The sequence below is a fragment of the Rhineura floridana genome, chromosome 1 (genome assembly GCF_030035675.1).
Source record: "Rhineura floridana isolate rRhiFlo1 chromosome 1, rRhiFlo1.hap2, whole genome shotgun sequence".
Classification (NCBI taxonomy): domain Eukaryota; kingdom Metazoa; phylum Chordata; class Lepidosauria; order Squamata; family Rhineuridae; genus Rhineura; species Rhineura floridana.
Genome location: NC_084480.1, coordinates 118,711,162 through 118,738,110, shown reverse-complemented (window position 1 = coordinate 118,738,110; position 26,949 = coordinate 118,711,162). Strand labels below are relative to the sequence as shown.

At 42.1% G+C, this 26,949-nt stretch overlaps 1 protein-coding gene across 7 annotated transcripts in view; it reads left to right on the top strand.

Annotated features, from left to right (window-relative positions):
* Positions 1–26,949, top strand: part of BNC2 (basonuclin zinc finger protein 2) — a 626,204-nt gene that overhangs the window by 77,978 nt on the left and 521,277 nt on the right. Inside the window, exon 2 of one of the 7 annotated variants that reach the window (XM_061630417.1) lies at positions 11,561–11,686. The exons of 4 other annotated variants lie outside the window; for them this stretch is intronic. In XM_061630417.1, the coding sequence (XP_061486401.1) occupies positions 11,561–11,686 (126 nt within the window). Of the gene's footprint in view, positions 1–11,560; positions 11,687–18,287; positions 18,372–26,949 lie in introns of those variants that run through there. 2 more of the 7 variants (XM_061630519.1, XM_061630427.1) reach the window with 2 other exon arrangements.

Genomic DNA, 26,949 nt, shown 5'->3' with positions numbered 1-26,949 from the left:
AGCTGCTTGGCTTGCATAATCAGGGGGCCACACCCACACCAGACCTTTATTTCACTTGAGACAGTCATGGCTTCCCCCAAAGAATCCTGGGACATGTAGTTTGTGAAGGGTGCTGAGAGGAGACTCTTATTCCCCTGACAGAGCTCCAGTGGCTAGAGTGATTTAACAGTCAGCCACTCTGATTGAAGGTCTGTGAGGGGAACAGGGCATCTCCTAACAACTGTCAGCACCCATCACGAAGTTTAAGAATGTACCTATAGCCAACAGATATTTCTATCAAATTTTAAAAAGTAGGGAAATTGGGCCACTATAGTGAATGCACCAGGGGAGCAGGAGACCTGACCTCCTCTCTCAGATATTGTACTCCCCTACAAATTTGTAAATTTGTAACAAATTTGTAAAAATGCAAACACAATTTAGTTGGTCTTTCACAGTCCAACCCACTTCCTGTGTAGCTTGGAAAAATTTGGTAACATGTGCCTCAGAGCATATGGTGAGTGGTGGCAACACCTGCAATCAGCCCAAATAACAGAAACAAGATGTGCTGTGCTGATCTTGTTTTAGCAGGGAGGAAGCAACAATATTAAAACAGTTGATATTGTTCAGATAGTCACTTTAAATATGTTTGATTTAATTTGCAATTTTAGGGAAGTTTCCTATAGTAAATCATTTGCTTTTGCTTCTGTTTCTGTGAATATTTGTACAGCAACACTTTGCAACACTAAAAAAAAGCTTAACGGCACTGGCTATTCTGCAGAATAGTTTCCAGTGGACATGAGGAGCGTCTCAGTGGACATGAGGAGTGTCTCAGTTTGCACAAGATAAAACAGTGGGAAGTGAAATATATTCTATCAAAATTGTAGTTGTGCTCTACATTTTTAATTGACCATGCCCACCTTTCCTTAAGTATAGTAGTTTAAGCATAGCAGGCTGAAAACACGCATCTTGGGAAGGCCAAGTTTGTTTTTTCCAACAGCTAGAGTCATTGCTTAAGTAGCAACATATTGTAATCAGCCTGATTTTGCATCAGTTTCAGCTTCAACTGTTAATGCACCCAAAAGAGAAATACAGGCGGGCCCTGCTTATATGGCAGGTTCCGTTCCGGACTGCCGCCAAAAAGTGGAAACCGGCAAAAAGTGGAACCCATTGAAAATAATGGTGTGTGTCACGCGAAAATGGCGCACGACAAAAAAAAACTGCCGTAAAAGCGGAACAAGTGCCTTAAAGCGGGGACTTTCCAGAATTGAAAGCCGCCGCATTAGCGCAATGCCAAAAGGCGAAACGCCGTAAAGCAGGGCCCGCCTGTAGAGCATAACCTCCAGTTTGAAACACAAAAGGCTGTCTTCACCATCATATGACATTGACCAATAAAAAGGCTTTGAAATTAATTTGACGCAGATTTCTAGGATGAATAATGAGAGAAATATAATTTTCTAGGTTAGATTCTCTGTAGAAACAGTAGTAACACAGGGAAGAAGCACAGTAAGAAGAACACCAACCAAATTTGTAGGGCAGTACAGTATCTCAGAGTGGAGGTCAGGTCTCCTGCTCCCCTGGTGCATTCACTAGAACTGCCCAATTTCCCTGCTTTTTAAAGTTTGATAGAAATATCTGTTGGCTGTAGGTACATTCTTAAACTGCAAGTTTTTTTGCTTATTAGTGAATTGTAGTCAGTGTTGTGCTAGTTATATCCAAACGTAATTGGCAGTATCACTTGAATCAGTGTTTATTTAAGTTATCCTTCAACAGTGAATAAGCAGAAATATTTTTGTTATATTGCCTTTTATTTAACATTTTTTTACAGTCTGAATAAATTGTACTCAACGTAGTCCATATGTTGTTGGACTACAACTTTCCTCATCCATGATTATTAGCTATGCTGGCTGGAAGTCGTAGCTATCTGAGATTTAGATGTATATCCCGTCAAATTCTATCTCTGGTATTTAACACCTGAGAAGGCCTCTCAATCCCTTGTGCTATGACCCAACATATTTACTGGGAAGTATGTTCCCTTGAATTCAGTCAGATTTGCTTTGGAGTAAACATATCTAGGATTGGGTCACAAGACTCATAATATAGGTTATACCATCATAACCTTCCCTCCCCCTTTACAATTATATTTCTCTTAAGACTTGTCTTAGAATTACAAGTCTGTTTAGATTAATGCAGTTAAAATGATTGCATTGGTTAAATCTGCTCAAAGAAATGCATACATAAATTGTTGATTTCAGAGGGGCTTGGATATGCATAATTTGTACAGTCACAGCCTTAAATTTACTAAAGCATTTCTAATCTCATTCCAGATTTGATACTATTGTAAACCATTGCCACACACACCTGGTTTCAGCATCTTTTCCAGAAAGGCCACTTCCAACTTAGTCAAAGATAGGTGTGCGCAGGATTGCAACCTTAGATGCATTTTATATTCACTAGATTGCACTGAATGAAATTTACTACCAAGTAACTGTGTATAGCAGGGGTCACCTATATAACACCTGAGGACATATATGGATCCACAGAAGCCTTCTCTGGTTCCCACAGGGTCCTCTCACACCTTCCTACTGAAATTAGACTTGAAAGAAGCATTTCATTGTAGCCAATAGGATAGGTTGCAGTGTATGCTTGGTTTCTGTTTGTGTGTGGTGCTCGTGACAGCTTTCCAAGTTTACAGATGTGCCCACAGGCTCCAAAAGACTGGTGACCCAGCATATATAGGATCGTAGCCATATAATTTCATTGATTTCCACTACCAGCGAATTGTCATTACGAATGAGCTTCAAATTTCAGATTTGTCCTGATGTAAAACAGTTGCTTTTACTGACACAATGGATAATGTTTGGTAGCTCAGAACACATGCTAGAATTGTGTTTATACTGGTGGCTTGTGTAGTATATCTAAATAAACACAGAAGTCTTGGAATTGTAGTGATAAGCCAGTGAAGTATTGGTTTTCTGGTTGCGAAATGTTATGTGTAAAGGATGGCTTTGTGTGTGTGTGTGTGTGTTATTACCTGACAGCAAAAGAAGAGTGAAGCTATACAAAGTTTGGTTCTACTGGTAGATCATATCCATCAGTGAAATAGCAAGAACGTTATGAAAGAAAACTTGAGGGGGGTAGGAACAGAAGAGAAGAGCTGTTCAGTCCAGTTTACATTTGTCATTGCTGACTAGCTTTTAAAAAATGTATTAGCTGTGTATGGCAGTAAGTAAGTTCCAGCTGCAGGAGATTACTGATCTGAGTGGGTCGAGGAAGCTTGGAATGCATTCAGTTCCATCAGGGGATTTGTGTCCCTCGTCATTAGCCTTAACATGACTAAAGCACTGAGGATTAAGAACAGACCAATGTCACCTGCTCTGAACTTTAAAAAAATATTCCAAAACAATTAAAAGGAAAAGGAAAGACAAGAGAACTCTGAGTTGGAAAGAGTTACAAACAACAGTTGTGTTCCCTAAGGAAGGAAAAGCTCCATACATTTAAGATGATATGCATATGAGGAAATGTTTTAATTTGGGAGCTATCCACAAATCGGGAATAACTCTTCATGGCAACTGAAGTGTGTTTAATGGTGCTAGACCATCCTAGAGGTCTCCACCTCAACCAATTTAATTGATGACACTGAAAAAAGTGACTGTGGGCAAAGTGTTTCTCCTGCTGATTGAATATGTATGTGGATATTATACAGCCACGAGAGTGGCTATATACTATAGCCAGTGTGGATTTTTCACATTCTGCAGTGTTAAATTGAGAATGGTTTAACAGTCAGCCACTCTGATTGAAGGTCTGTGAGGGGAACAAGACGTCTCCTAGCAACTCTCAGCACCCTTCACTAACTACACTTCCCAGGATTCTTTGAGAGAAGCCATGCTTGTCCAAAGTGTAATAGAGGCCTGGTGTGGATGTGGCCAGGGACAGCTTTGTTTTAAATTTGAGTGGGAGGCTACATGTGCCTGCTGTAGAATCAAAAGGTGGGGGAAACGCTGAAAAGCAATGATACTGTTCACAATGTTTTCCTTTTGGAAAGGAAAGGGTCTTCCCTTCTGTCCAGTGCCCACCCACCCAATCTCCTCCCCTCCCTGCCCCTCCCCCAGGTCAGTGTTGGACTACGACCTGGGAGATCAGGGTTCAAATCCCCATATAGCCATGAAGCTGACTGGGTGACCTTAGGCCAGTCACTGCCTCTCAGCCTCAGAGGAAGGCAATGGTAAAACCAACTCTGAATACCATTTACCATGAAAACCCTACTCAAAGGGTCGCCATAAGTCCGGTCAACTTGAGCAGTCCATTTCCATTTTCAAACATGATTGCACAGAGATAAATCCCATTGAACTCAAAAAGTATGCAAATGACCAAACCCACCCTCCTTTCTCCTCCCTCTTGCCCCTTCCCTACCCTCCCTTTGCCCCTCCCTTTGTCCCTCCCTCCTTCTCCCCTTCCATCCAATCCCCGCCTTCCCCCTCCTCCTTCCCATCTAAACATGATTGCACGGAAGTAAATACCACTGAACTCTATAAGCATGCAAATGATCAAACCTGCTCTCCCCTCCCCCTTCCTTTGCCCCCTCTGATATGCTCCTTCCCCCTCCCCCTCCCCCTCCCCCATGGTCAATTTTACCTAGCCTAATCATGATTGCATAGGAGTAAATCCGATTGAACTCAATCATCATGCACATTATCAGACCTTCCTTTCCCCTCCTTCCCCTATTCTCTCCCTTCCTCCTCCCCTCCACTCTTCCTTCTTCCTCCTCCCCTGCCCACTTCAGCCCTCCTTCCCTCCCACCCTGGTAAATTTTACCTATCCTAAGTTGTATTTAATATTGTGCGAACATGTGCAGAACCTCATTTGAAGCAGTGCTTTGTGCCAGACCTAATTTTGAACCAGAATATATGGGATGTGAGCCAACCTAAAACAGAGGCCATGTTCACACATCCCACTAAAGACTGTTTGTCTTCAGGATTTAAGTTGCCATCCCTCCAGCCTGATAGTACTGTTTCTGAATGCCAGGTTTGCCTGTAATCATCACTTGTTCAGGATTTGATAATGGTTAAGGGGACAGACTTTGCATTTGTCACTGAGACCTGGGCAGACAAATTGGGGGTGGCCTGGTCTGACCCAGCTTGCCTCCAAAGATTCAGTACGGCATAAGCCTGAGGTCAGGGGCAGAGTGTCAGGGAGTTGCCACTGTCCATAGGAATTGAATCATCCTTGCTTTGGATCTGGATGAGAGGGTATATCTGATTTTGGGCCAGAGAGACAGAGTGAGGGATTCTCCTGGTGTACTGCCCACAGCAGTGTTTATCCCTGAGATGGTGGAGGTAGTTTCTAGGGTAGTGTTGGATAATCCCAGGATATTGGTTCTGGGAGATTTCAACCTACATGCACAATCTTAACAGGATTTCATGGCTACCATGAATACTTTATAGGGTTACCAGGTCTCCATTTTCCAGCCTAAGACCCTGGTTTCTGGGGGTTCCCTCTGGGTCTCCAGGTGACTCACCTTAATCTCTGGATTTTCAGCTTTTCATTTTTTAAAAAATTAAGCTTCTACGTGGTCTGGTGCCAGAGATATACACCAAAATGTCAGCCGCCCCTCACAACTTCTTAGTTGCTCTAAATTCTGCTCAAATCCCTGCCCTTTCAGGTTTTTAGCCAATAAGAAATCAGGGTTGTAATTGACAAGGACTTGTAGAGCCAAAATATAGAGTCAAATTGAATTGTCTGCCTTCAAGTCGATTCCAACTTATGGCGACCCTATGAACAGCATTTTCATGGTATGTGGTATTCAGAGTGGGTTTACCATTGCCTCCCTCTGAGGCTGAGAGGCAGTGACTGACCCAAGGCTCAGAAACGTGCTTTTTCCTGCTTTTCTGAACATCTCACAGATGGAATAAGCTTTCAGTCTTTTTCTCTCTTGTGTGTAGGAGTTAGGAGGTTAAAATTTTGAAGAGGGAAGTGTTTTGCAAACTTCCCAAATTGAAGCTTTAACCCAGTACTTGCTTTCCAGAGTAAACATACCCAGAATAAACCCCATTGAATTCAATAGGACTTCCTTTTGAGGAGACATGGTTAGAATTGTGCTGTAAATTGATGGGATTTTTGAGTGAACATAGGAAAGAATTGTGCTTGTGTTGTATATCTTTCTCTCCCCCTCCAATCATATTTTTAAAGCAATTAGGCAGGGCTTACTAAGGTATCACTGTTTTTATTATGTAGGAAACTAATACCGATTTTTTTTTAATGTTCTGCAATGATCAACTGGTTTTGACAATAAACTATTATATGGGGTGTATGTATTTTTACATCTCAAGTGTGTGTGTATATTGGAATCTTTCCAACAAACCTGTGAGGTAGGGTTGCAGTCTGGAAACCAAGGCAGCTCACAGTAAGAAATAAATCCCTTTAAAATCCAATAACCATAAAAACAAATATAAACAGTTGCAAAACAGCTTAAAGTGGCATGATTCTGAATTTTGGGTTGCATGAATGAAGTTGCTTATCACTTGAGTTTGCAGTTCTGTCCCTGTTTGAATAAGCCCCACTGAATACATTGGGACTTGCTTCTGAATAAATAAACATAGGATTGCACTATAAATATTTTTGTTGTTATGTGCCTTCAAGTCGATTACGAGTTATGGTGACCCTATGAATCAGTGACCTCCAAGAGCATCTATCATGAACCACCCTGTTCAGATCTTGTAAGTTCAGGTCTGTGGCTTCCTTTATGGAATCAATCCATCTCTTCTTTGGCCTTCCTCTTTTTCTACTCCCTTCTGTTTTTCCCCAGCATTATTGTCTTTTCTAGTGAATCATGTCTTCTCATGATGTGTCCAAAGTATGATAACCTGAGTTTCATCATTTTAGCTTCTAGTGACAGTTCTGGCATACTTATACAAATATTTCTTCATTTTTCATATTTTTGGTTTTTGGTTAGGAATCCTGACTGGTTGTGAGATGCTTAGTTTTCTGCCTTACTCGTAGGAATCTTGTTGTGGTTGGTATGGTATTGCATTTTAAGAAATCATTGCTGTCTTTTGTTCTTTTTCTATTTGCATTTCAATTACTTTTATCCTCACCTCCTTTCATCTTTAGAAGCAACAACAGTGGTTCCATGCGCTCTGCTCAACCTTCTTAAACCCACTGATGATGCAACTTGTTGTTTGTTTCTTGTCCAATAGTGGTAAAAAAGAATTCACATACTGGGCAGTGTGGCTGCAATTGTTGTTGTTCCCAAGCTGCCGCCTATGAAGGTAGACCAAATCATGTGTGCTTTCTCTCTGTGAATTATATTCACTGGAATTGGGTTGGCTATTTATAGCAGCCCACAGGGGAGACAGAAAAGGGTAGAGCATCTTCTTACTCATTACTCACACCTCTTTCTGATGTGAAGGGTCAAATGTGTAAAGAAATGTGGATGTTAAAAGGTAGGGGCAGGGCATTCCAGGCAGGGGGTTGCCAATCCTATTTGGATATGGATATCTTTGCAGAGGATCACTAGTCAAGCTTTACCAACAACACAATCCAAACTATATCTACTGAGAAGTAAGTCCTATTGAGTTCTGTGGGGCTTAGTCCCTTAGTAAGTGTGTTTAGAATTGCAGCTGTTTGGGGGCATCCATCTTTACTCCTGAGTGCTCCCATTTAACATCTCCACAACACTAGGTTCCTTTCTTCCTACAATGGCCTTCTGGTGACTGGCCTGGCCTGGCCTGAGGGCACTTGAACCCTTTTTGCCAGAAGCGAATTGGCTAGATTAAATGTTCCCCACCCAGGCTCCATCTTGTAGCTAACCTTTCTATCTTAATTTCCAATCAGATAAATGTTTTTGTATGAATTGTATGCGCCAAGCAACCGTGGTTGATACTTAATGTATCATGCTTAATGACATCACTTGGACCTGCCCCATGATGTCACTTGCACCTGCCCCATGATGTCACTTGGACCCGCCCTGTGACATCACTCAGGCCCGCCCCCAAAATCTCAGGGTTTGGGATGCTTCTGACCTGGCAACCGTAATACTTTATCTTTTGGTGTCTGATGAAGACCTTTCTCTTCCACCAGACATTTGAAGTATGTGGAGAAATGCTGTGTATATTTTTATGTTTGTGTTTAGAACAAAAATTATATGTGACTGCCATGGGGCCTTGCATTGTTACACTGTTACAAGCCTTCTTAGCAGTGGTTGCTTGCTTGCCTTTTAGATGGGGCCTGGATCAGGTAAATTATTTCTGATTGGCTTGAAGTTCCAGGCTGTAGAGAGTTAACTGTCAGTGAGGGAGAGCAGTCTGTGGTAGTTGGAGTTGAGGAGATAGGCTGTTGGTTGTTGAGGACAATGTGAGGAATAACACCAGAGAACAGTCGAGGGAAGAACTGAGGCCTATATATTAATACCCAGGGTGCTGTTAACAGCTGTCTGGTGAAGATCAGAAGGGAGCCAATGACTGAATAGGTCTCAGAAGCTGAAAAAAGGTCTTACCAGAGGGAAGTGACAGAAGTGGGATTTTAACACTGGCTAAATTATCGAAGAGGCTGGGAGTGCAACCAGAGGAGCTTTGGGGTACAAAGGCAGATTGGTGCCAGTAGCTGGACTGGGTTGTTGAGGAATAATTGGCGGGGTGGAGGTTTAGTCTGAGGTGAAAGTCACTTAGAGGCTGGTGTCAGCAACTGTGTCTCTGGAGTCTTTAGAACCTATCAGCAAACACCTTTAAAGTCCGAAAATAAGTATCAGTATTCCCTTTTGAAAAGAGTATCCCTTTAATAAACCTACCAACATAGTTTAAGATTTATCCTGTCTCTCAGTGATGGTGTCCATCTCATGCTTAAAGCCTTCTATACACACTACTAGGGGGTATTAAAAGCATTCTGTGTGAATTGGTGGTAGCAAGGAGTCAAGGAAGCCCATGTTTACATGAAATGAGGCTGAGGGACCTGGAGAATCCCTGAAAAAGTGTAAGATGGAATTTTTACACTCAGGATTTCATGGCTACCATGATGGCTTAATCCATCTTTTGGTGTCAGATGAAGACTTTTCCCTTCCACCAGGCATTTGAAGTATAAGACCTGTACTGGGATAGATATATTGACAGTTTTATTTTCTAATAATTTTGCTAAGCCTTGCTGTATTTTAAATTATCATTACCTGACCTGAGATATTTTATGATGAAGGGCAGGATCACATTTTTTATAAAATAAAAGAACAAGGGGCAATTAGCCCAAATGAAGCATAAGACTTGTGTACTCTCCTCCTCCGTGTGGCTGGAAGAAGGAGTTTGGCAGAGTTTCATTTTTTTTAAAGGATCCCATGTTAGCTTACCGTTATGTCCAGATCTGAAATCCTGTTTTAAAACAATGGTTAGTTTAACTTTTAAAATATTTTTTCCCAGTCTTACTGTGGCTGTTACAAGGCTTGTTTGTTCTGTTTTTATATTATTATATATTTATATGTATGTTTTTTTAAAACATGGAGACCATCAAGTAATGAGGCTCGCGGAGTTGGGAGTTGGAGGCACTGCTTGGCAGTGGTTCCGCTCCTACTTGGCGGGCCGTCTCCAGAAGGTAGTGCTTGGGGAACACTGCTCGACACCGTGGGTTCTCCAATGTGGGGTCCCGCAGGGTTCGGTTTTGTCTCCCATGCTTTTTAACATCTACATGAAGCCGTTAGGCGCGGTCATCAGGAGTTTTGGAGTGCGTTGTCATCAGTACGCTGATGACACACAACTCTACTTCTCCTTTTCATCTTCTTCAGGTGAGGCTGTTGATGTGCTGAACCGTTGCCTGGCCGCGACAATGGACTGGATGAGAACTAACAAACTGAGACTCAATCCTGACAAGACCGAGATGCTGTTGGTGGATGGTTTATCTGATGGGATGGTGGATATATATCCTGTTCTGGATGGGGTTACACTCACCCTAAAGGAGCAGGTTCGTAGTTTGGGAGTCGTTTTAGACTCTTCCCTCTCACTTGAGGCTCATGTAGCCTCGGTGGCACGGAATGCGTTCTACCAACTTCGGTTGGTAGCCCAACTACGTCCCTATTTGAGTAAGGAGGACCTCACATCAGTGGTACATGCTCTGGTAACCTCGTGTTTGGACTACTGCAACACGCTCTACGTAGGGCTACCTTTGAAGACAGTTCGGAAGCTTCAGGTAGTGCAAAATGCGGCGGCCAGATTGCTAACAAGGACCAAGCGGTCCGAGCATATAACACCTGTTCTGGCTCGCCTGCACTGGCTTCCAATATGCTTCCGGGCCAGATTCAAAGTGTTGGTATTAACCTATAAAGCCTTATACAGCGCGGGACCACGATACCTGTTGGATCGCCTCTCCCGATATGAACCCGCCCGTACACTACGGTCTACTACGAAGGCCCTCCTCCGGGTTCCAACTCATAGGGAGGCCCGGAGGGTGGCAACAAGATCTAGGGCCTTCTCAGTGGTGGCCCCCGAACTGTGGAATAGTCTCCTTGAGGAGGTGCGCTTGGCGCCGACATTATTATCTTTCCAGCGCCAAGTTAAAACCTTCCTCTTCTCCGAGGCATTTTAATTTAAGTTAATTTAATTTTAATTTTAAATGTGTTGTAATCTGATTTTAGATTTTGTACTTTTTATATGCTCTGTTGTATTACTGTGTAATTTTATTGTATTTTTTGTTGTTCACCGCCCAGAGAGCTATTGCTAGTCGGGCGGTATATAAGTTTAATAAATAATAATAATAATAACAATAATAATAACAACAACAACAACAACAACAAGCTGGCTACATAACCCATGGTTTGTTGTTGGGTTCTTATGAAACTCACTAGAGTGTGTTTTAAACTGGGATCCCTGCTTCGGACATAGCACTAAACTGTGAGAGCCTGTGAAAATGAAGTTGGAAGAAGGAGAAGGGAAGTCTCAAATAGTTGTCCAAACCAGGCCAAAATCTTCTAGCCTCAGCTACTCTTCTACAGTATAGGTATAGTGAAATTGAGCTATGTAACAAGCCGGTTATAAAGATCACTGAGATTGTCTGAAGGTCTTGAAGCTTTGGTCTTGAATATTTAAAACTATATAAACATTTAAGTATTATTATATGTTAAGTACGTTAGAATCAGGGAAGTAAGCACCACACAGGCATACTTTTTTCTGGAATTTTGAATTCCGTGTACATGCCAGCAAGCAGTTTAGTGGCAGGAAGGCTTTTGGCATAGTGCAGTCATGAACTGGTAAACTAGAAGCATCTGTAAAAATGTAGAGGGAATATCAGTTTTCTCAAAGCTCCAGCCGAAGACTAATGAGGTGCAAATGATAGCACCACATAACCCTTCTCCACCCCAACTGTGGAATGAGATATTGCAGCACAAGTACAGGACTGAGACATAGGTTTCAGTGCTAAAGTGTACTGAGACAAGTCCCCCCCTTTCTCCTTTTGCTGCCAAGTTGCTGAGGTGGGCCAACTTGCACTGCATTGCCTTTTCTCTAAAGAGTGTCAATGACTTTCATGCTTAATTTTTTTGTCAGTTCTTCTAATAAATGGCAGGAAAGTGTGCTTAGTTGCATCTTTGGGCTTCTGTCTTTTTTCTTTCAAGGGAAAGAAGCTTGTTGGGAGAAGAAACTATTTGTTTGAAGGAGTACAGCACAGCTGGGATGTGATCTGCTGTCTCTTAACAGTAGATGGCAGGTTTAAGCTGACAACTGTGCCTTTTTTTAACCTGGTCAGTCAACAGTTTTTGTATTTTCTCTGTTTACAAATGATAAATGTCTGTGGAAATTCTGAAGAACTGACTTGTTTCCCAAAAAGCAGAACACAAGTGGAATCTCCTGCTGAGGACTGTTTGTTTCTGAATTTTAAACTCTTCCTTGGTGTTTGTAGGAAATATTGCTCCTACCTGACAACACCTGAAGCCTTTATTGCTAGGCTCATCCCACTTGTAAAGTGCGTGTTTAGAGGCAGAGGTGTGTTGCCTAAAAATGGGTCATTCTTGTCATAACAGGTATGGCACTAGCCTTGCTTAGTAGTGACTAGAAGTGACTGCACATTGTTTGAGGTGCCTCAAGGGCACTCAGTCATCACGCCTACACAGCACAAATGTGCATTTCAAGGCATTGTCTGCGGCAGCGTGCCAAGATACAATGCCATCGAAGGAGCCAGACAAGATAAGAAAGGTTTTTTTCTTTTTTAAATTGTTACTTTGCTTTGCTGTATTTCTAATAAGGAAAAAAAAAGTTAATTCAATGCAAGGACAAAGTAGCATTGTACAATGGCCACCTCTCTCTCTCTCTCTCTCTCTCTCTCCCCCCCCTATCTAAACTGGAACACAGAAAAGGATTTTGCAGTGGAGTTGCTAATGGTAATGCAGGGGGCAGGAGTAGAAATACTGTTGTTGGACCTATGAGTAGAGTTAGCAGGTCTCCGGTTTTTGGCCAGAGTCTCCAGTTTTTTGGGGGCTCTCCAGCTAGCACCCCTTAATCTCCGGACTCTCAGCTTCAATTTAAAAAAAAATAAGTTTCTAGGTGGTCTGGTTCCCGAGATATACACCAAAATGTCAGCCCCCCCCCTGTGACTGTTTAATCTATTTAACTGATACAACGCTGAAGTTGGTTCCTAGTTCCCAGTTCCATATTTGCTTGAAAGTTCAAAACACTAAAAAAGAAGAGTTGACAACTACAGCAACTTCAAACCAAACTTAACATGTCTCTGAACCCCAAAATATATGTTGGGGTACCCTGTATGATATATCACTGTGACTGGGGGACTCTCCCCATCAAGAATAACAATACATTTATGCAATCAAAATATCAGGCTTCTGATATTATAATAAATATATAATGATGTCATAAAATCATAAAAAATAAGTAACTGGGGGTGCCCACCCCAAACTCTGCTCTGGGACAGGACAAATCATATACCCCAGGAAAGGGGAGGGTGTCCTTTATGAGATGCCACTGCATCCCGCCTGGCCCAGAGCTTCTGCTGGGCGCAGGGCACGGAGACGGGCATCTATGCAAAATCAAAACGGACAAAAACACGTAGAAAAAAATAAGTAACTGGGGGTGCCCACCCCAAAATCTGCTCTGGGCCAGGACAAATCATACACCCCAGGAAAGGGGAGGTGTCCTCTATGACATGCCACTGTGCCCCGCCTGGCCCAGAGCTTCTGCTGGGCGCAGGGGAAGGATGAGGGCATCTATGCAGACAGAAAGGGTAGAGAATCTTCTTACTCTTACTCATTTCTCAGACCTCTTTCTGAAGTGAAGGGTCAAATCTGTAAAGAGGTTTGGAGCAGCCACATTAAAAGATAAGGGCGGGGCATTCCAGGCAGGGAGTTGCCAAGCCTGCTTGGATATGGATGTCTTTGCAGAGGATCCCTAGTCAAGCTTTACCAACAGCACAATCCAAACTATATCTACTCAGAAGTAAGTCCTATTGAGTTCTATGGGGGCTTAGTTCCTTAGTACATGTGTTTAGAATTGCAGCCTTCAGGGGCATCCATCTTTACTCCCGAATGCTCCCATCTAACATCTCCACAACACTAGGCTCCTTTCTTCCTACAGTGGCCTTCTGGTGACTGGCCTGGCCTGAAGGCACTTAAACCCTTCTTGTCGAAAGCAAGTAGGCTAGATTAAATGTTCCCTACCCAGGCTCCATCTTTTAGCTAAGATGTCTAGCTTAATTTCCAGTCAGATATTTTTTTTTAATTGTAAGCTCCAAGCAACTGTGATTGATGGTTAATGTATCATGCTTAATGACATCACTTGGGCCCGCCCCATGACATCACTTGGGCCCGCCCCTAAAATCTCAGGTTTTGGGATGCTTCTGACCTGGCAACCATACCTATGAGTATATGAAACTGCCTTGCACTGAGCCGGACCACTGATCCATCTACATCAGTGTTATCTATACTGGCAGGCAGTGGCTGTCCAGGGTTTAAACAGGGGTATGTTCTAGCCCTCGGTTGAATCTGGGGCCTTCCGTATGCAAAGCAGATGCTCTATCAGTGAATGACACCCTCTCCTTATTTTGAGTCTCACTGTTACTGACTGGGCTGCTTAATGCTGCTTTTTTTTTGCAGTGCTAGTATGCAGTCTTAGACAAAGAGAGTGTGGCTTAGTTGGACCCCAGGAAAGGAGTGCGATCACGGAGTCTGTCAAGTGAAGATGGATTTGTGTGTTGCACATGAGGAAGGTGTCAGGTGGAAGAGGGTGTGGCCCACAGGAATGAAGAGAACACTGTATGTATGTAGAGTCTACATTACAGAATATGAAGTCTGTGAATGGAAGAAAAGCAGGGTGACAGTGGGAAGAGAGGAGAGGTGCACACGGCCAAGAGCTACAGAGTGAGAAAGGCTGGATTTCCATATCAATGTGAAGGAACCAGAGAAATCTTCAAATTGTAGCTTCCAATTAGTGTCCTGTCTTTAGCTGCCAGTTTAGTAGCAGTTGCACAGTGGCTTGAGCTGCTGCACCTAAAGTGCTTGCTGAGATGATGAGAGCTAGGCATCTCCACTTCAGATATCATTTAAAATAATAGTGCAAAATCTAAGCACCAAGGCTCCATAAGTCTAATGAAAGAGGCCATCAGGTTTCCCTTTTTGGACCAATCTAAATCTCTTGTGTGAACAGCTACATCACACTGGGAGTGGAACATAAATGTTGTGGAAAGATGGTTGAGCTCCCTGCCGCTTTGACATGATTGGAGTGTCCCCACCCCCACCCCCAAATCAGAAAGAACTCAGATAGTTTTTCGTGCCCATTTGAGACTCAGGAAATTACCAAAGAATTACCCCTTACCTCAGAAAGCAGCCTGTGCAAATAGGTAAGTTTTCCATCTATTTTCATAGGGTCTCATTCCTGATGGTGCACCCAGAGAAAATGCTGCTGGGGGGGGGGTTGGGGGAACAAAAGTCCATCTATGTAGGGAACCCTTGGGTCAATAAGGTCCACTGCAAGGCATGCAGCATTATTCTGGAGTGAAGCCCTTCAAAGCAGGGACAAATTTTCTCCAGCTCAAATTTCAATCTAAGTCATAAAAGCATTCTGGGCTTCAAATGCTTATTTCTCTGTTGAAACAAGCATTGACCAGTGGAGGCAGGTCTGTGAGTGCAAAAGGGGAATTGCCCCACCAACCTCAGTTGCTCCCACCTGCCTGCCTTCTTACAACCAATCCAGGGGGTGGCACAGACTGTCATCTTTCTCCTCCTTAGTCCCATAGTTGCCGCTGTAGGTAGAAGTCATCAGGGAAAAAGAAGGGGACAAAACTGGAATTAATTGACTCTGCTTGTCATAGGCTCTGGCTGTCATTGGTCTCCCTGCTTTCCCCCCTACCATTTTAAATGTGCATCAGCCACCACTGATGTTAAGTGAGACCTTGAAGCTTGTTTCTGGGACTGAGACTGGTGAACTTGGATGGCATCTCTAATGCTGTGGTCCAAGTACAGGGTTGGTCCAAGGGGCACAGGTTGTATGTTCATGCCTAGTCAGGGACCCTACTGCTTAATCCAGTGTGCTGTGACCAGACTTCTGTTGACATGCTGATCTTTATACAGCCTTACTTTAAATCGTTGACCTAATATATTTCATTGATCAGTCTCTGTATCAGCTAAGTCCTGCTTAGTTGAAATGAGTCTTTAAAACTCTCATTGTGCTCCTATTCCTTTAGTTTCACTCTTTCCAAAGTGCCCACACTTTTAACATGTAAAACCTGAAGGTAGACACATTACTGTTTGCATATTAAATTTTTTAGTGGACTTTTGATGTTTTACCTGAAATGTGAGTGTGCTACAGGTTGTTAGAGTCCATATCTTTTCAACAAAGCAAAGAATATGTATATAATATTATGCTCTGTAGAATTGTTATTTTTTTCTGATACTGCTGTGCTACTTTATTGTAGCCTTTTATGTTGAGGGTGTTTTTATTACATAAATATTTTAAACATATCTATTTTTATTCCAGGTTTCTGTAATATCAATCATCCTTTAAACTAGTCTTGGAACACTTTTCTTTTTAAGGTTTCAGTATCAAAGGTCTTTGGAAGACCTCTACTGTATATGTGGTTGATCATGAATTTGCTAATATTTTTATCTTAGATTAACACCATATTTAAAGTTTCTTCTTATTTATTTAATTACTAGATTTATATTTAGGTAGAGTTCTCAAAATGGCCAACAACATTTATAAAACACAACAAGTACAACAAGAGTCACATGCTCACAAAACAGAAAAAAAACAGCATCTAATGTTCTTTCCACTGGGAAGTTGGTGCCCCTTCGCCAGTGAGAAGGGGAAAGACAGCAGACAGTCACAACAGAGCAGCCCTTGATATTGCCTTTGCCTCCCTCCCTCCCTCACCGTCTTGAGAAACTAGCACTACAAATTACACTTCATTAAGATGAGAGAATCCTTCTGTGTGTGTGTGTGTATACGTGTGTTAAAAGAATATTTTTAACTGACTTGCACATTTCTGCTGTAGATCAGTCTAGTTGTGAGCAAGCTGAACTTGTAAAAAAAAAAAAGGTGTGCCTGACTGAAGATTCTAACCAAAGTGCTTTGCAATTGTTCTCCAAGCAGACTTGACACTGTTCAGTATAGTGGGTTTGCCCCGCCTCCCTTTTGAAGGCAAATGTTTAATGGTGACATAAGTGTCAGGAACAGCTGATGTGTTCTTTGCTTGTTAGCATCACTTTTCATACATCTTCCAATTTCTTAAAGGGAAAGAGGTTCTATAACAGGTGGGGAACTTTTTTGGCCCAGTGGGACAGATCCTTATCTATCCCCATCCCCCTGGGCCAACTTTGACAGATGGGCAGGACAACCCACCTGTCAGTCACCAGACATCATTATGACATCAGATAATGGATGAGTGGGCTGCCCTGCCCTCCTGTCAAAGTCCTGTACAGCACTTCCCAGGTGTCCAACAGCCAGCTGTTTGTTGGGGTCTTGCGCAAGGGGCTTTGCCATCCTTGTGCTCATCACTTGGGAAGCTCTGAGCACAGGCCTTGCACAATGCTTTGTGCAGCACCTCAAATGCCTAACAACCAGCTGGCTGTTGTGTTTTTGGGAAGCACAGCACAAAGTGCTTTGCAAGCCTTGAGCATAGGGCTGACAAAGCTGTTTTCTGCAGGATCAGCTGTGTGATCGAGTTCCTCATGGGGAACTCAGTTGCAAAGCCAATCCAATTGTGTGTGTACCTCTCCCATTCCTAATGTCATATATGATGTCAGGTGTGGGACAGGTGGGCATGGTTTGCAAAAAATGTTCTATGAGTACAATAATTTTAAAAAATAGATTAAATAATTTAAAAACTAGATTAAATGATGCAGCACTGTTAGTATAGATTTAGAAACATTATTTCATAGCTAAGGACATATTTCTGACATCTCACAGAGTGCAATCGTATATTTCAGTTATGGCTGTTTGAGACGATGTAGGATATGATGGAAGCATGAGAGATGCTGCAGCTACATGTCATATGCTGGAATAACTGCATGGGTGTGCTGGTGCAACACTGTCCTGACAGCAGCCAAAAACTGGGGAGGAGTAAACTTGTGCAATATGCTACACTGCCTTAGATCCTGAATAGGGTCCCACCAATGGTAAACTTTACACTGACTTTGTGGTGATTGTAGGGAAAATTCCTCCTATTCAACTCAATGAAGAGGAAATGAAAAGAAAAACAACAGCTGCTTGCCAGCTTATCCACACCACTGTCACAGAATATATATGGTGTATATCAGCACCCAGTCATAGCACACCATCGATAGTATATGAGCTTTACACAGAAAGACCATAACTCATATGGTAGGGGATGCGGCTATATATCTCTGGAACTCAGGTCATGCACACTTAGAGCATGGAAGAGAGAACTCTGGTGGAAGGACACTTTACACAAAGCAGCCTGTTTCCAGGTTACCCAGAGAAGTTTGAGCACATTGATAATAGTTCTCTGCCTGGAACCTTAACAGGTGCCTCCCCTTGAAACTCCAGAAACAAAGACCCAACAGCAACCCCTACTCCACTGCCACAAGTGGGGGTGCCAGGACAGAGCAGCTTGTACAGGTAAGCAAGGGCAGGGAGCAATCATGCTACAAAAATGTAACTGCATCAACTGTTCCTCATCCCCCCCGCACACTTGTTATAGATGAGTACTGTATCATATCTAAACTGCACCGTTGTACCACCCCAACAGCTTGGCACTACAACACAGAATAATTCTCTCCCTCCTTGTGCAGGCAAATCCTTTGTTGGCAAAGGTGAGGCACTCCATTCAAAACCATTGGCACCACTACCCAAACACTCATGAATACCTTTGCCTTATAGGATCACAGCCTGTATGCATAGAACAGAACAAGCTATCACCTCACATTAAGAGCACTACTAGTGCAACCTCCTACTGGATAAAGGGTAAGTATAGCCATAGTCTCTAGTCACTGCCCTCCTGATGGGACAAGCTGAGGAAGGAGCACTTGGCTGTGTACTCAGGTGGCACCACTCACTTTTCTCTCCTCTCCTTCCCCTCACAAATACTTACTGTGCACTGAGGTTCAGGGACTATGTGCTCCAGCTAATTACTCTTGCTTATTTTCCTTTGTTTCCCATAGACTGCTCTCTCACAGGCACAGGATCCACCCCCCACTCCATTCCATGCAGATCATGAGGGAGGCCCTGATGACCAGCAGCTCTGATCAGGATATTTCTGGTCATATCTCCATGAGATTGTTATTCTGCTTGTCCTGGGCAGGATTTAGCTCCAAGAGAGACAGTTATGCAACTAGTGAAGGTGGAACTGGAGCCATAAGAGACTGTAGCTGTAGACCCAATGTCTAAGCCCCCGGGCACCTGGCTGGCCACTGTGAGAACGGGATGCTGGACTAGATGGGCCACTGGCCTGATCCAGCAGGCTGTTCTTATGTTCTTATGAGCTGTGCTGGTGTGACAGGTTGGCAGTCCCACATTTGCCTATTCTTTTCAGGATCTCCAATCTGGAGATATGTTAAACAAAACTTATGACTTTAACAACTGTGTGTGCTTCTTGCTGGGGAGTGGCAGGATAGGATTCCTTTTCCTCCTTGTAATATGACATGGCTTCAGGTAGCCTTGGCATAGGATTCTGAGGAGGGGCAGGATGTGTAATGCACAGGCTCAGGGCCAATGGTCTCCCACGCTCTACCCTTTTAGTTTCCCTGTATTGTCAGGATGACTAGTGGACTGGTTGCTTATGTCATGGCGTATGAGGCAGTCAGTTGGGGGCAGGAGGATAAGACAGTGTGTAAAGGAGAGGAAAGAATGGGAAGGGCTGGGAATGGAGATAAGGGGATGCAACATAGCAGCAGGGGACTGATAGCATGGGATGCCAGGGGGAGGCCAAAAAGAGTAGGTGGCACATACAGGAGGCAGACTTTTGTCCCACACAGTGTTCCTACTGTTTGTTCCAATTGTCCCAGAGTGTAGGAGAGCATCACCACCTTTTCTAGTGTGGGGCTGTACCCTGGATTCAAAACTGGACTGTCCCGCATGTGAAACGTTAGGTGTTTTTATGCAGCCCCTGTGCTCCTGTCATATATGACGGTATCTTGAGGCTGAGGGGAGACAAGTGTCACATGATTGCAAATATGGTGTGTGCTCACACAGACATGGCAGCACCCCTATGAGCATGGCTTTGTAAGTAAAGATATCAGGATTTGAATTCCAATTCAGCTGTGATGGTCCCCGAGTGATCTTGGGCTGTTCACTATCGCTTAGCCTAACCTGCTGTCACAAGATGAAATGAAGAATGAGAGGGCCATGTATATGTACCTGTGTCCCTTCGAGGAAGGGCAGGATAAAACGTAATAAAGGAATGTTTAAAATGTTGGTAATTTTGTGGATCAAAGGTACTCAAACAAATGGTTGAGTTGCTGTCCTCCAAGTTTGCAGTGCTGCAGGTCAGAGTTCTAGCGCTTACTGTAACATCATCATTACTCTTCACCGGCTGAATTGCAACCTAATTTCTTATTCTTACAGAATATTAAATCAAAGTAGCCCTGTTTGTGCTACATAGGAACCATATTTTCAAAAGTGTGTGCCTGTGGAGCAATTATATTCTCCACTTTGAATATGGTTGGATTTTTATAGAGGCAGTAATTTTTAGCATGTTTCAGGTCTTGCAATTCACATGAAATGTTAAAATTCCAGAATACCATGACAGCCCTGCAAGTGTTACCTGAGAAATATAATGTATTTTATATATTCAGTCTTCAACCATGAGGACTAGAAGGTGATATTTTATACATTACTGGTTAAATTATTAGGATCCTCATAAATATCCTGGAAGTTTAGATACTTACATACCTGGTCTAATTCTTTGTACGTTTGTGATTTCTTCTCTGTGTAATTTAGTTTGTGTTTATAACAAACACTATTAAAGTTCTTTAATATGTGGAGCATAAGGAAGAACCTAGATAGTTTATCCATGTTCTTGTTTTATTAGCAAGTTGCAACAACTGTCCCACACTTTCACTGAAACAGTTGACTTCATTTGTAGCACACCAGCTCTTATATTTCAGATGTGTTCTACACATGTAGCAGAAATCCGAGAGTTAGTCTGTTGGAGGAAAAATAACACATTTATTGTGTCTCAAGCTTTCTTGGGCTAGAGTCACCTAAGAATATTGTGAGCACAGAGAGAACTGGCTGATGTGTCTTTATTATTGTTGTTGTTGTTGTTATTATATCAATAACAACAACAACAACAATACCATGGAAAGCACAGGTCCCATTAATCTGGATGTGACCCACTTCTGACAAGTGGCCATTGGTGATAAATAGGCATAGCAAAATCAGCAGTGTAAATAAACTGCTAAAGAAATACATTTACTTTCTGTTGCAAGCTCACTGCACGTAGGATTCATTGAAACTAAATTCCACAGTTTCTAATTTTCTAATGAATTCCATTTCAATAGCTTTATGTTGGAGAAACCTTTTTGTTGGGATATGTAACTTTATGATCAGATCCAGAATGCCCTGAGAGACTGAAATGCTTTTCCAGTGGTTTCCAAGAGGCCAAATTAGACATGATATTAATTGTGTGCTTGCAATTAATGTCTAGCTTTAAACATTTAAATAGTCAATAGAACATTCCCTTCAGGAGTGAATAACAGCTTTGGCATGGTGGGTGTGTGATTTCAATGTGGTCTCCATTTGTTCTTCAGTCCCAATCCTGATTCCTCATCCCCTCACTCAGCTGGCATTTAAGAACTAGACATCAATTGAAATCATGTAATTAATGTCACATCTAGTTTTGCCTTGAAATGTTACTTTTTAATGTCCAATTTGTGTCCATTTATCTTTTGCAAGCAATAGAAGGACATTGTTGGCCAATGATGGGGAATATCAGATTTTGGTAAAAAAATGAGGTGCCAGTATTCATATCTTGATAAAAGTACCATCAGTGGCAGCACAAAATGGCTGCCGGGGAGCAAAAAAAGAAGCAATGGTATTCTGTACCATATTGTTATTGGTAAATAAATCTCTTATAGCAAGGATGGGGAACATGTGGCCCTCCAGATGTTATTGGACTCTGACTCCCATCAGCCCCAGCCAACATGACCTATAGTCAGGGATGATGGGAGTTGTTATCCAACTACATCTGGATGGCTTCAGGTTCCTCACTCCTGTGTTATAGGTTGGCTGATATTGCTTGGCCTTATGATGATGGTGCCTGAGTAGAAATGTGGACAGAGTTGGCATCTGGATTTGTTGCAGGGGTTCATATCACCATTGTTGCTAGTTAATAGCGGCTTCAGATTAGTTTGTTGGCGTGTGCCTGTGATCTTCAAATTGGTTATAATGCTGTGAGTACTTACATGTTGAAGAAAATATGCGTTGTCTTCATTTGACTGGATCCAGAATATATGTACTCATTATTGTTGTTGTTGAAGGTCTCCAAGCAACTTACAACAATATTAAAAGAAAAACAAATATATCATACTATAAAAACAAAACCTTAAAATAACAACACAACAACACCTCTAGGCAGCCACAGGAATCTTTGGCAGCATACTAATACTTATTATGACATTCTCAGCATAGTACTGTAACATACCTACCATTACCTTTTTTACTGCTTTGCCCGTTTGGTCTCATTGTTCAAAGTAAATATTTTTGTTTTTCTACTCAAGGTATTTATACCAACCCGTTTAGGCGAGGACTTCATGCATCTGAATTCCTGGGCTTTGTATAGAGTTTTGTGTTGGTAGAATGGAATGCAGCACTGCAGATGGGGTAGTATACTGTTTTTAATACTTCCCCATGTTAAAAAAATGAATGTAAAATGGCTTAGAACCTTTCTCCTTGATTGCTTTCAGGGAGCATTTTTGGGGGGGGGGGCATTCCTCACCTGTGGTCTGCAGTGGTTCATTCCATTTTACTGTTATATTTTGCTGCATGCCACAGACTTGAACTTACAAGATCTGAACAGGGTGGTCCATGGCAGATGCTCTTGGAGGTCGCTGATTCATAGGGTCGCCATAACCCCTGTCCTGGCCCAGCTGCACTGGCTACCAATATGTTTCCGGGCCAGATTGAAAGTGTTGGTTCTTACCTATAAAGCCCTTAACGGCATTGGACCGCAATACCTGGTGGAACGCCTCTCCCGCTATATACCTGCCCGTTCACTACATTTGACATCGAAGGCCCTTCTCCGGGTTCCAACGCATATGGAGGCCCGGAGAGTAATAACCAGAGCTAGGGCCTTCTCAGTAGTGGTCCCTGAGTTATGGAACGCCCTCCCTGATGAGATACGCCTGGCGCCTTCTTTATTATCTTTTCGGTGCCAGGTAAAGACCTACCTCTTTGCCCAGGCATTTTAATTTAATTTAATTTTAATTTGTCTTTGTCTTGATTTTGTTTCTATATTTTACAGTGTATTGTTATCATGTTTACTGTATTTTAATCTGTTTTTACCTTTTGTACACCACCCTGAGAGCTAGAAAGCTATAGGGCGGTTTAAAAATCTAATAAAATAAAAAAAATAAAAAATAAATAAGTCGTAATTGACTTGAAGGCACATAACAACAACAACATGGAAAAGATGGCCTTATCCATGCACTTCTGCAACATTAAGAGGCATCATGGAATATTGTACCAGATTACTTTATGGCTGGTGTGTACTATATCTTGAAGCTGATGCCTGTGTACAGTACTTCTGCCCAGTCTTAGCTTTTTGAGTGAGTAAGGTGGAATGTTTTTTTTAAAAGGTAACGTAGAAAAGGAGTTCATCAAAATCACCCTACTATTAAAAGTATGCTTAACCAAAAGTTGCTAAGCCATTGTTCAGAAATATGGTTGCATAGGCTTTAGTTCGCTAGAACAATGCCTCCATTTTAATGATTAGGCTCAACTCCAACTTTTCATTTTGTGCAAAATGTATGCAGATGTGTTACTGTTTGTCAGGTAATTAAATGGAAGGGAGAGACAAGCACTATACAGTAAAAAAAAAAGATTAAAACCCAGATTGTAAATAAAATGTTCCAATTGTCCAAAGAAAGCTGTCAGAATTTAAGTAACAAGGAGAAGCATTTGTGTCAAACTGTTACATATGTATACCAGATGCGCAACCTCTTCCAGGCTGACATCCTATACACATTAACTTGAGGTAAGTCCCATTGAAGTCACTGGAACACATATAGGATTCCACTGAAAATCTCAGGTATATAGTTTAATCGAGTGAACTTATGGTCAGTCATGGAATATTTAAGAGTAAGGATAAATGTCAGCTAATCCAAGCAGGCAGTTGATGGATAGAACATCAATTTTTCCTTTTTACTTAAGATCATCTGGGAAAGCCCTTCTCCAAGGAGGCTAGGTGGGTGACAGCTGAGAATTGGGCCTTCTAGGTAGTGATGCCACAACTTTGGAAAGGTCTTCTCCAGGTGTGTTCACTATGAATTTTAGGCAACAGGTGAAAACAGTTATCTTTGCTCATGACTTTTAACAACAGTAATATTTTGCTATTCATTTTCTGCTGGCTCTTTTTATTGTTTTATTGCTGGCTGTTCTGTTGTTGGTATAGTTTCAGTTCTATCCATAGTCTTTTTGGTGAAGTGATTTTCAGTTTTTACTGTGGTTTTTTAGTTTTGTAAGCCATCTTAAAAATGTTCAGTTAAAAGGTGGATTATAAATGAAAGTTAATAATAAAGTAGAGTAACCAGCCAGGACCATCTAAAATATTGCACCATGTTGTGGGTTTTAAGTAGATTCATGAGCAGTGACTGTGATAGCTTAACACCCTGATTTGTGCTGGCATATTTGCCTGCAGTGCCAGTATAACGTCATGTTCTGTGAAGTAGCATTGATCTGGCAGTCAGTGTATTTTGTCCTAACTGCTGATTTGCCAGTGCAGCAGGAATTAGAATCAGACCGCCATAAGGGAACAATTACTTTGCAGCATAAATGGACTGGCTGTAAGTGTGCTGCCCAACTGGTGAGAGGGACACAATGCAGCTCCAAAGAGCTGCATAATTGCCTGACTGAGTTTATACAGCAACTTAAGCAAAGAGACAAGCCCTTGTCCCATGGAGCTTACAGGTTATAGTTCAGTAGTGCAGGAGACCACAGAGAGATGAGAGGAAAGGATGGATTTTTTATTTATTTATTTAATTTCATTTATAAACCGCCCTTAGCCAATGGCTCCCTGGGCGGTGTACAACATACAGTAATAACAATAATCAACAAAAATCACAAGATATAAAAATACAAAATACATAATAGCACTACCTAATATTAAGGTAATTAAAACATTAAAATACATACAAATGAATTAAAATGCCTGGGAGAATAGGAAGGTTTTGGCCTGGCGCTGAAAGGATAACAACGTAGGCGCCAGGCGTACCTCCTCGGGGAGACTATTCCACAATTCGGGGGCCACCACCGAAAAGGCCCTAGATCTTGTCTTGGATATCTGTAGTTGCTAGGGCTGTTCCAGAAGGCTTCTTCTATGTTTGGTGGCACATTATAGGAAGCTCATTCCTCAGTGGAGACAAGCAGAAGGATCAACTGGAAACCTGAATCCTCTCTTGTTGTGTGTATGAGTGCATTTTACCAAATAACATACTCATGCCCCCCCCAACTTTTGCAGCTTTTTAAAAACAAAATGACAGGAACAATCCATTATAAATAAACAATCCATATAAATTCAGAGTGGAAATGTTGAATGTGACCCTCCAGAATAAAAGTACCAATCAAGCAAATTGTGAAAATTGCATGCTAGTATGTGCCTGTTCAGATGAGAGTGCAGTCCTGGATGAGGAAGGAGGAGCCTACATCACTGACCTGCTGATAGAAAAGTAACTAACTTGGTATGCCTGGGATGTATTCACACAATTTCCTGCCAGACTGTGCTGGACTTTCAAACGTTATTGAGGTTGTGTGGGAAGAAGCTACAGTGCCGCAGTGCTATAATAATGTATGAAGCGCCACCTACTGTATTCAATTTCACAGCTCCAAGAAATCATTGATTCCTACCCCCTAATAGTTCCCAACTGTGGAAGAGCCTGATGATTTTCAAAAATTAGCACAGGAGAGTAGACATTGTACTTTACTAGGAGTCCTGATAGTGTTTCGGCAGCTGTGGCAAGGAACTGACGTTTGTGAGTGCTGTGGCATCAGAATGGGTAATGGGAGTGGAATCCAATAAAATTCTGGTTTCCAAATATTCTTCCTTCAGGAAATCATTTCCACAATGAAGTGCCTGCCATGGAAATCTTGTTCTAGGTGCACCTTTGTTTTTGAAGGATAGAGGATAGGTTTGTTGGGCTTCACTGAGGCAGGAACTGAGAATGTGCAGTAAACATATGCAATACTTCAGTAGCGCAGGAGCTGTCCATGCAGGACAGATCATTGGTTGTGGTAGATAACAAGGTTTCCTTCAGGAAATAGAGTTGTCTGCTATAACTCATAGTCTTATTGGAGAACTGACAATAAGCTTTCCAGGTACCTTTGGGTTTCCTGGGTCACAGTTTGAAAACCATCAACTTAGAACATTTGAAGGCACTTCATGGCACCCAATACTCTGTCTACCACAGGGGTGATGAACTTCTTTGGCTTCACAAGCCAGGTCCTTATCAGGAGTTGCCTTACAGGCCAGATTTGAGCTGGGACGTCCACCTGGCAATCACACATGATGCCACATGATTGACAGGTGGAAAGGGGGGAGTCTTGGTTTGGGGAAAATGGCCTTGCTGGCCCAATTGGACCCCGTGGTGGGCCATGATTGGCCTGAAGGCTGGAGGTTCCACACCCCAGATCTACAGTGATTCTATATGAAATCTCCTGGATCACAGTTTGAAAACTACTGTCATAGAAACTAATTTAAGCCGCTCCATGGCACCCCATGAATCAAGTTCCATGTACAGTGGATTGTTAATGAATCTGAATTGCACAAACTCAGTTAAATCTGGCAAAAGCCTAAAGGTGTAGCTCTATTCACAGGTGTGATGTAATTATATGTTACTCTGGGAAGAACTTTTAAGCCAGAAACCAGTGAAATTGCTTCAGAAGGCAAAACCACACCCTCTTGCATCAACAAAATGACCACACTGGATCAAGTGAATGAATCATACAAAATAACAGGTAGAGCTACAGGCGTAGTCATAATTTACAGCAGGGCTTGAATTGACCACGCTTTAGTTGTGGGGGTTTTCCTGGCCAAAGCCCCTTCCTCTTCTCCCAGGCATTTTAGCATGCGTTTTTAAACTGCTTTTCAAAATGTGTTTTTAAATGTGTATATTTGTTTTTAATGTTTTTAATTGTGGTAAACTGCCCAGAGAGCTTTGGCTATAGGGCGGTATATAAATGAATGAATGAATGAATTAATTAATTAATAACATATACTTGCTTGGTTTTGAGGCCATTTTGTCTCTGGTCTTTTATACAGTAGAGAAGATGGTGACACCACTCCAAATCCTCAAAGTGAAAAAAGAAAATATTAAAGATTGCCTTTTCT